The sequence below is a fragment of the Nicotiana attenuata genome, chromosome 3 (assembly GCF_001879085.1).
Source record: "Nicotiana attenuata strain UT chromosome 3, NIATTr2, whole genome shotgun sequence".
In the NCBI taxonomy this organism is placed as follows: Eukaryota; Viridiplantae; Streptophyta; class Magnoliopsida; order Solanales; family Solanaceae; genus Nicotiana; species Nicotiana attenuata.
In genome coordinates this window covers 59893720-59905149 of record NC_031991.1, presented here as the reverse complement: position 1 = coordinate 59905149, position 11430 = coordinate 59893720, and the positions used below count along the sequence as shown (strand labels likewise).

The 11430-nt window shown below is 35.1% G+C and overlaps 1 protein-coding gene across 1 annotated transcript; it reads right to left on the bottom strand.

The window, feature by feature from the left end:
* LOC109223864 (metal transporter Nramp6) lies at positions 937-10379 on the bottom strand. The gene is made up of 14 exons (XM_019388324.1): positions 10011-10379; positions 9680-9819; positions 8065-8143; positions 7933-7973; positions 7513-7591; positions 7325-7429; positions 5899-6008; positions 5580-5761; positions 5428-5497; positions 4730-4903; positions 4509-4613; positions 3735-3866; positions 2197-2292; positions 937-1513 (listed from the first exon to the last, which is right to left on the bottom strand). Exons 2-14 carry the CDS (start codon positions 9791-9793, stop codon positions 1199-1201), a joined length of 1602 nt encoding a protein of 533 aa, XP_019243869.1. The 5' UTR covers positions 9794-9819; positions 10011-10379; the 3' UTR covers positions 937-1198.

The following is an 11430-nucleotide window of genomic DNA, read 5'->3' as shown; positions in this document are numbered from 1 at the left end:
ACCGTTTACTTTTACTTGTCCACTATACTAAAAATATATTTTTACTTTTATTTGTCCACTATACTAAATCAAGAGAAAGACAATCATTTTGTTTCTATTTTACGCTTGTCATTAACTATTCATTTCCCAAATTATTTTTCAGGACTTTTGAAAATACTGTCATTATCTATACTATATTAAAAACACGAAGCTATTACTGAATGATAACAAATACTAAAAGAGTAGGCATTAATTATGCATAACGATGAGGAAGCTGTACTTCAATTTATTAAAAAAGAAAGAAATTAACTAGAGAGAGATCACTTTGTCTGTTTGTCAGCATGTACAGTTGAATCAAAGAATTCTCGTGTTAAATTGTTATATAACACACTTTGCAGTCCTTGTGCGCGAGAGAATTCTTGGTTAAACAGAGAGTAAGAGATGGAAGACAGGAAGCCAATCTCATGCAAGAGCAAATACCTATTTCCCATTCTAACCCTGAAAAATTAGTCAGAGGTCGGAAAGAAATAAAATATATTCGAAGTAATTGTGCATCAATAGATTACCTCTATTAAGCAATTGTTTTTAAGAAAAATGTGAAATCTCTCAATTTTCAAAGTTAAGTTTTGGACAGCCAATGAGAAGTCTTCAATGATGATAACAATGGTTGCTGACTAATGCGGTAATTAGGAGGAACAAAAAAGAGAGAGTTGAAATATTTTATTACCATCTAATACTCTGTTCTTGCTTCTCATTTAGTCCTTTAATTATCTTAATTACTAAAAAGTTGGAATTAAAAATCATCAAGCAAGTCAGCTCGATAAGTCCAATTGTCAAATAATAAAAGTCTCGCATAAGTAATGTTGGTTATGTGACATATAACATAAAATTTATCATCACAAGACATCACCTTAAACAAGTTTAGCAATGAAATTAAGGAAATCAACTATGACAAAATTCAACATTAAGAAAATCAGATAAACTCAAGACTAGGGAAATATAGATAATAGAGCTAATTTTATTCTCATATATGGCCTGTCATGTCACGAGGCATCAAGAGCTCTCTCTATATAAAAGTCTATATGGGTAAAACTAATTCTAACATTACAACTATGGATCATTGGCAATAATGCCGAAGGAAAACAGGTAAGATGAAATGAGTTCTAACTGAATTGTACACAACACAACAGTATGTACCTCTAATCCTGCTGTAAACATGTCAATTAGTAGTCCTCTGCTGAGGCAACTGCATTCGCAGAATGTCCTCTCTAGGTAGATTGTTTGATTCAGAAACTTGTAAACCTTCTTGCCCTGTAAGCGCCAGAAGGTGCGTGCTTTCCTTATTTTTCCGGATAGCCAAGTATAAGATACTGCACAGATAAACTAACAAACACAAGGCGCCTAATATTCCACAAAGAACCTTAACCGCCTTTCCTAAATGGCTATCCTTGAGAGAGCTAACCAACTTTTCTGCTAGATAATATATATTTATTCCCATGATTAATGTGCCAATAACCCAGGTTGCTGCTGAAACCTGAAGAAAGTTTAAAGCGCAAAAATTGTTTAGTCAATGTGGAGCAAAGGTTGGACAGCTTTGCTAGTACTTTTACAATTGGAAGCGATTACTGCACGAGATAAGAAATTAGCTACACAAAGAACACAAATCAACAATGCAGAGAAAACTATTTGGTCAAGCATAGGCATAGAACAGATTGCATATACACATGATAGATTTTCAAAATACTAACACAAAGGTGATTGGCCACTATGGCCTAACATAGTTCGCAAGGAAAAAAGAGCCTGTTGTCCTACTGTTGAACTCCCAAGTTTCTTTCCGAATTCCCAATGTGTTTCAGTTTGATGCTATGCAAACTTATGATAAAATGCATCGACATGCACAATGCAACAAATAAACCTCATGAAAAAAAATCAACGTTTTGCAGTTCTACCATTCATATTTGCAGATTCTGTATTAGAAGTTGACTATCCTGATCAAGAGAGCAAGAGTTTTGCACTAATAGAGACTACGGATCTGCTTCAGTTGACCCAACCTTGACATCGTAAAATCAGGCATTCTTGCAACACTCTTGGAATTAGCTGCTATGCGTTTAAGTTATATTATTTTCATTACTACTTTTATACATGAAATCTGCAGTTTGTCATTGGTGCTAGGAATGTAAACAGGAATCAAAGAAGTGCATCAGGATGATTTCTCACCGCAACTGGATTTACATGTGAACCCATCTTGGTTTTACTGCTTGTGAATTTGAGCAATGGAATCAGAGCAAAGGGGAGCTCAAAAGATAAGATCATCTGCAGAATACAAATAATATAGTTGGATTAACATAAACAATTTTGAACATAGCATGAAAACATTGTCAGCAGTGTAAAAACTGCGACCTCAATTTTATAACATGTTTGCATCATTAGCAATAAACTTTATTGTTAGTATTCTATACCAAATTTAGTACCTAGTGAACCGATGGTAACTATATAGCAAGTATGTGTCTGTAAGGTTCCTCTTAATGAACCAATCAAAAGTAAAAGATTCATTGTGCAAATAGGAAAACGAGTTGGGCGGAGCAGAGAAAATAAGCCACTTGAGCAACCAGGAAAAAGGAGAGAGGGCTCTGAAACATTATGAAATCTTAGAAAGATATAGCATAGTCCCAGGAAGGTCAGAATCAACTCCAGCAAAAACCTTCTCTTAATTACTCTGGGTCAGAATTAACTCCGCGGGAAAGCCCTAAACCCCCTTACCCCGTTTTAATAACTGGTGAAATAAACACACACTCAAGGACACGTACCAAGAATCTGGACTTGTTAAGAGTGTGTTTGGCTAAGCTTATAAGCTGGTCAAACTGGCTTATAAGCACTTTTTGGCTTATCTACGCGTTTGGTAAAATTAAAAGTGCTTATAAGGTAAGTGCTTATAACCAAAAATAAGCCAAAAGCCATAAGTTGGTCTCCCCCAACTTATCAAATTTCAGCTTATAAGCACTTTAAGTTTGACCAAAATATTTACTATTCTATCACTAAAATACTTCTTTTTAAAACAAAACTCTTCGTATACCCAGTTCTTCAGCTGCATATTATTAATTTCAGCACTTTTATCCAAACACGTAACTGCTTATTTTTTAAATCAGTTTCAGTACTTAAAAGTGCTTTTCAACACCTAATGCTTATCAGCTACTCTAAATCAGCTAAGCCAAACGGGCTCTAAACCTTCAACTAAGTATGTCTCGACTCTTGTTCTCAAGAACATTACCTGCTCAGTTTTTCATCTTCTCTATTAAGGTTCTATAATCGTGTTCCAAGATTGTATGGTAAGAATAGAAACATCTAGAAAATGACAATCGAGATGTGCCAGTTCAAAATTGCACATGTTTGTTCCACTCCGAGCCAGTCTGTGGTCAGTCCTACACGTAGTCCTTTTAAGGAGATCAATTTCAATGTTAATTATCAAACTTATGACAGTCCCTAGTAAAACATCAATTAATATTTTAGTGTAACATTTAAACACAACTGGCATAAATGGTGGTGGTCTTAAACTTAGATCCACAATATCAAACGGATTCAGACCGCCTCTTAATTTTTTGAGGGTAAAGGGAACATAGGCCAAGATCAGGCAAGTCGAAAACCAGACGAGCCAGTTGTAAATTTTACATTATTCAATTTCATAACACAAAAGAAAATTCCACATGATGGCCAGTTTTCTAAGGACTGTATGAAAAGCTCGAGTAAGGATACTTTACCGAAGCAATAATGATCAAGTCTCCAGCCCCAGCAGAGCCTCCAATAAGTGAAACAATTAAACTTGGGACTATAGCTAAGCTACGAGTTAAGAAGTTCCTTATCCATGGCTTCAGCCGTAAATCAAGAAAACCCTACACAAACAGTAAAATAGAAATGTAAACTAAAGAAACAAATATTAGTTTCCCAACTTTGAATATTTTAACTTTTTACACCACTTAAATTAAGATACAATTGATCATTGATATTGTGAAGTTTATGACATGTGTTGTGGCTCTCCTACGCCAGATATACAAAGAGCTTTGATTTACATTTAACCTATATTAATCATGAAAGTCCACCAATCAAGCACCAACTTTCGATAAACCTACACAGGTTCTCGAAACAGAGCACTTATTTGATTTAACTAACAGTTATAGATTATAGAGCCTCATTTCTCTCCTAGTTTTAGGATACAGTAAAAGATACAACATTCACTGAGCAGTGTCTCAAGTTCTTTAATAAATTAGGAAATTGGCCTCTCTGTAAAACGAGGTAATCCCAAGAAAGGAATATGGTATGCATTAAACTATTACCACTTTGAAAAATCCCAAGTAGGTAACATGTACTTTGAATAAGAGCAATCCCCTTATGTTAAGCATTCAAGATACAGATATATTGCAAAATATTTTTGTTTTAGATCATAACACAAGTAGAACATAGATGATCATGTTATGCTTTCACATGTTAACAAGAATATCAGAAATGATGAGAGAAATGATATAACATGAGATCACCTGCATAACGTATTGCCCGGCGTATGTCCCAGTTATTGTCGAACTCTGTCCCGATGCTAGTAAAGCAATTGCAAATAGCTTGGAACTCCAGTTCCCTAAAACATTCTGTTGGTAGTAAAGGTAAAAAGAACATTGTCATGAAGACTTAAAAAATTATAAAAAGCATGAAAAACATAGAATTTAATTGAATAGAAATTATCTGACAGTATGATATCACATACTTTGAGTAAAAAAGAGGCTTTGTTCAGGTCTAAGTCCTCACACTTCTCCCGGTCATCTGCAGTCATAGTTGAGGAATTGCAGACAGAACCACTGACTGAAATAACTGATATGTTGATAAGAAATGCCACCATCAAAGCCAGACCACTTTCGATTAGATAATATCTGCATGCGTCCTGTAAATTATTTATTTCACTAATTATGTCAAACAAGCTAACCTATAACATAATCATATATAGAAGTTATAAATAGAAAGAAGATTACAAGGTTAAAACGTTAAGGGTGTCCTTTTTGAAAAAGAAAGGAGGGCTCTTTAAGTCAAACACGTCATATGGAGTAACCCATACAATTTATAGGTTGTTGACCACCCAACTCAAGCATTAACTTGCCTAACCACACAGTTAGTGAACTGAAAAAGAAAGTGACAAGTGGCTAAACAAATTATTGATATAAAATTAGGGACGACAACATATTGCAGACAAAATGACTATTCAAGTTTATAGTATCATGAGATGACCCCTAAGCATCAATGCTAGAACGATGCTATATGATTCACAGCTAACATCGACAAACAAAGGATATTCAAAATCTCTCTATGTTTTATTTTCTTAGGTAGATGTGTGTGCGCAGACACTGCGTTATTCAGCTAATGCATTATAAGGATTAGAAGAAATATGAGGTCTTTCAAGACGAAACATACTCTGATGCCATTGACAGATCGAGGAATTTTCCTGGAAAGCACCAAGGCTGAATGGAGGAAAAGATTGTGCCTGCAGAGAGTGAAATTATCAATATAACAATAGTAGAATCACTATCCCATAAATAGTATAGAGAACATCCGTCTGAACTTACGGCATAACCATAGCACCAAGTAGGGAAATAGCAAGCTTAGTTGCACCACTCCCTTTGAGTTGAGGAACAAAAAGCCCATGGAGAACTTCTGAAGACTCCGGTTTCGCATATCCAAGCTCCACAAAAAAGCATACAGCTATGGTAAGTACAAGGAATGCAATCAAGAATTCAAGTTTCCGAACCTGTAATATCAATGCAGTTCATGTCAGTTAAATCAGAGAGAGAATGATAGGAGAAACAGAAATTTTATTTAAATAGACTCTCTATGTTCTAGTAATGGTTGAGCATGGAATTTCACATGTGAATGATATATCCATACCCCATACTGTTGTAATAGAAGTAGACCCAAAGTACTCAGCCCTGTGATCAGCACACCACACCATATTGGTATTTTGAACAGCATGTTTAAAGCAAATGCTGTCCCAATAACTGCACAATTGAAAGAACACTACAATAAAATGAAATGCACTAGAAATCCACTGCAAGAGCTGAAACTTAAGTTCAAACAACAGAGAGGGTGGATTATGGACCTAATGCATGACAACATAATGAAAACGAAAATGTTAACAAAAATTTTACTCCAGTTTAGATGGATTACTCAGACTGGAGCTAGAAAGAATTTATATGTATATTTTATGACATATAACTAGAACATTATTTGACTCTGCCTTCCACTTTAAGAAGGTGACCACCCCAAAAGGTGTATAGTAGATTAATAGTGATCTCAGGCATATCATTTTGACATTCTCCCACTTGTGGAAGAGCTACTTTTCTGCTGATATCTCCGTACCACAGTGGTGTTCACATGAGACCACATTGTGCTTAAGCTATAAATAGTTCATAACCAGATATTTTCCAATTTCAACACGCTGAAGATGCTAAGCTATTTCGGCCCTTCCAAATTTTTGATAATCTACAGCTACTTTTGCAGTACAACCAGTCAATAATCGACGTCCTAAAGAACCATATTGGGCATGTTATTTCCGCAAATTGTATAGCTGAAGAAAATAGCATTTTGTCCAACTTTTTTCTGTCAAACATTAGCGCATGGGCAGTGCATAAAGATATACCTTTCCAGTTTAAAATAGAATAGAGGCAGTGGAATATATAAAAAGATGAAGTAAAAGATAACTGCAAAGAGGGAATAACCAACAAATGGTCACTAAGACTTCCCATTTCTTAATCACAATTTAATTCTTTAGGTTGGATTGGCCTGTCACATAAATTGCTAGACACTTAAACTAAAGTTACTCGCCCTAGGTGAGCAAGTTTAAAGAATTACTTCGGCAAGAGAGAGGAGTTTTTGCTTTCCTTGAACCTATGCAAACTTTGGAACCAGTCTTTTCCTCATACAAGCATGAGGACACTTGTAGTGACGACAATGCAAAATTGAAATAAGAGGTAAAACTAGCAAAAGAGATAATGTCAAACAAGGAATGACAAACAAATGACCATCATGAATTCATATTATTTTGTCCATAATTTATTTCTTTATGTTGGACTGATCATTCACGCAACTAATAGATAATTAAACTAAAGTTACTGGCCCTTTGTGACATGAATGAGTTTAAATAACTTCAGCATGAGAAATGATTCATCCCTTTCCTTGAAAGTCTGCATATTCTAATCATTCTTTTTACTTATACAAGCACATGTCAGAATTAAGAAAGAAAGAGGTCACCTAATGACTTTGTATCAAGAAAGATTCGAAGTTCACATTATGTCAAATTTGGGGGACCGCTTACCCTCAGGAATGTCACATGCCACAATAGCGATTTCTGCTATGACCCATAAGATGAAATTTGGCACCTTTGGGTACTCCTTTCTACAATGCTCTGCTAAATGCTTCCCTGTAACAAAGCAAGTACATTGTTATCACCACTATACTACTGCTTAGACTGATAAGAAGATCAACTAATCCAAAATCGTGAACCTGTAACCACCCCTAGATTTGCTGCCAAGGATTGGATCACAAGAGCAGCAAAGGAAGCCAGTAAGATTATCCAAAGCAACTGCAAAACAAGTAAGAGCTTTGTTACATAGATTGTAGATTAACAGAACAAAAGAAAAGATAAGGAACAGCTCGTAAGGGACTTCTTAGGATTCACATATACAAGAGTAAGAAAGTAATTAGATAAAACAAGGCCTTACATGTTTATTCGAGATTGAAGAATAGTTTGAATCTGGAAGAAACTTGGTGTTTAATGCATTACGGTTCAATTAAAGGTATTAGAAATCTCAGAAAAAATTCGTTCTGCAGAAGAATTTCTGAATGAATTATAGTTGTCCCCTAAGGATTACTATAGACATCTGCACACTTGATTATGAAAGACAGAGCAACACAGATACACACCCCATATTTGTATTGAGCTCCAGCTTGTAAATCAGTTTGAACTGCAGAGCACATTGTAAAGAGAAAAGAAAAAGGTTACATACAGAAATAAAATAAGTGATTAGTAAATCCAATTTCATCACCAAGACTTACAATTTCCAGGATCGATATAGGCAATACAAACAAGGAAACCAGGACCAACATATGAAAATATGTTCTTCCAGCTTTTCTTCTGTAAATACAAGGACATTCATCAATTGATTGACACCACGGATTATATACCGGCGTACTCCAACAAAATGAAGCAACTAATTCCAGCTGTATGTAACGGACAATAGCCACACCAGATACATTGAAGAGCTAGACATGATGTGAGAGGAGACAACGGGTTACAGGGTTAGTATTACCAGCTTTTATTCTTCACTATATAAGAAACAAAATCACTAAAAGTAGAACTACGACAGAGAATTCCTGGAAATTCGTAAGATCACAAAAGAACTCCAGCGAAATATCTTGTCATATGCTTGCACTGAACCAGAATTGGAGAGATATGTTGCATGGCAAGATATCAAGCAGAGAACCTGTTATTACTAATAAGTAACTTCTAATAAATTTCGTCATCTTAAATTAAGATTTTACTCTAGTCATCGAATTGAGAGATTTTACATCATTGGGTGCACTGGTAACTGGGCAGTGTAAGTAGCTACAAAAAAAAAAAAAAAAAAAAAAAAGCATAGACGATTTCCTCAAACATTTCTGGTGGAAACATATTTAGATTTAATAAAATAGGATCAATAAAAATAGGATGGCAAAGAGAAGTTACAAAAAAAAAAAGCATCATATAGACTTCAGATAATGGTAAAAAGTTAGGAGCCAGCAAATGAATATTCTTAATGGTTACAACAACAACAACAAGAAACCCGGTGAATTCCCACAAGTGGGGAAGGGTAGTATGTACGCGCCCTTACCCCTACCTGGGAGGGCAGAGAGTCTATTTCCGATAGACCTCAATATTGTTAATGGTTAAAACAGCAAAATGAAAGTGGTAAACTTAGAACTAGTAAAAAGAAAGTGAAAGTCCTATATAATAAAAGTCCTATGCAAGAAAGACAAGAATCCTCACTTTCCAACCTAAAATTTACAGAGCAACTGCACAAAGTAAAAACCATCTTCAAAACCACGGAAAAAGATCTGTAATTTGTACTTCAAAATGGGAAGGATAAAAATAGGCATGTATATTAAAGGCCCTTTGAAAATTGAAAGAAATCACGATGCTGTAACTTCCCATCTACCAGTCCTACAAATTTTCTCACAACTAGGCAAACTAAAATTAGGAAATATCCAACATTTAAAAACATCGCCATAGTACAAAAATTATCTGCAAAATAAGATATAAAATCAAAGTAATGAAAAATCAATTGTCTCTAGTAACATTACCGGTTCATAGCTCCAGCTGACAATACTTTATATGACACATTTATTAGTTTGAGAGTTAACCATTTTCTTATTATCAGTATTTTTACAAACATTTTTCAATACATAATAAAACAACTAGTATTATTTACAATAGGTTATGTAGTTTTTACGTGTGATTATCAGAAAATCTAAAAATTTGATATCTCTAATTTTAATTCGTGTTTAAGATTGTCACTCTCTTTTGGGAAGAGGGAGTGTGAGAAATATACACATAAGACAAAACAGAAAAAGACATAAAATAGACGGAGAAGATGTAGGGGGGGGGGGGGGGGAGAAAAGTCAGAAAACTGACATCGGGTACAACAATCTGATCATATTCGATATCATCAATCAGTGGCTGATTAGAAAGGTTCTTGTTTGCAGTGTTTGTCATAAACTGCGGCTGTGGGGTCGAGTTCGCCGCCATCTTTAGGACCAGTTAAACAAAGCACTCTGTTCCAAAACAAAAATGGACTGTATTAAAACTAATTTCTATCAACAAGTTGGCTGTAAAACAGGGGAAACCCAGATCCAAGAAACAAATTAAAAAATTAAAAAATTAACGACGAAGAATGTGCAACAACGCCATTTGATATGCTAATTGCATGAATGAAGTGGAAGAGAAACAGAGTTGAGAAAAATACCTGCGAAAGCGAGTGAAGCGGAAGAGGAAGAAGAAGAAGCAATAGAGCTTTTATAAAATGTGGAGAGAGCAAAAGAGTGTCAAACAAGACAAGGAAGCGCTTTCAGGTTTTTCTACTTTACGTCTTCTCCCAAATACTCCGCCATCCTTTATACTGAAAGAGTTGAGTATTTTTAAAATGCGTGGGGGTTCTTGATTTTAGTAATTTTTTCTGGTTGAAGTGGGATTCCCGGACCATGTCACTGCGCTGAGACTGACACTTAACGCCTTCTCTATTGGGTTACTCTACACTGTTAAAAGTAGTAATTCCGGATTTAGTGGACTTTAACTCCACCTTACTTTCATCAAATGGAGGATCTAATTAATTGCTAGGACCACTATATTACACAAAAATACTAGTAATACTAACTAAAGATTTGTAGTATAGTTTAATGTAAATATTGGATAAGAACGATATATATATATATATATATATATATAAAAGTTTTTTTCCTATTTGTTATAAGTTGTGTTACCTCACTTTCAACACCACAAGTTGTTTTTCTTGATTTCACACCCGATGTCCGGTATTTGTATTGGAGCGCTCCCTACGATTAAGGGAAGAGCAGCCGCATCCACTGCACCACATCCTTTGGTAAACACCACAAGTTGTTAGTCCAAGTATGTTACATATCTAAATTTTGATGATAACAAACTAATGCTAAATGGTAATAATCAATAAAGAACTGCGATTTGTGTTTGATTTTTGTCAAGACGAAGATATTTATTGTATAGGTCCAAATTTGGTAACCACGATAACAGATAAGCAAAACATAGGACGGGGTTGACCACGACACAGAGACTGACAGCCGTCCAAATGAAGGCCGACGACTAGAAGCAGGCAGCTGATATAGGATAGTAACGGTAACTTAAACTCAGAAATAGACAGGAAGAATATTCCTTTGAATATTCTTTATGTTGTACTTTTTAGGGTTTTTTGGGGAATGTCCCTAATAAATAGGAAGAGATGGGGAACAAATGGGGATCTACCCTTTTTGAGAACTGAGACATATTGTAAAGTTGAGAGAAGGATATACGAAAGAGTTGTCTTATTCTCTTTATTCAAGCACATGTTGTTCAATCTTTATCCACAAATCTCAAGATCCCATAACTCAGATTGATTACTTACCTTTCCACGTCGTCAGAGAAAGGAAACATCCCATCGACCTCTCGCATTTATTATACATTTATGATATTACATATCTTGCCGATCATAGCATATTAAATTCGCTATTTAATGTTCCTAAACCCAATTCTTCATACAACAAGTTTGTTTTACTTGGTTTAGGATTTGTTAAGCTCAACCGAGATTCACCCTATTAATTTATTCTTGATTGGTTTAGTAATTATTTGCTAAAATAATTTGGCGCCGACTGTGGAAG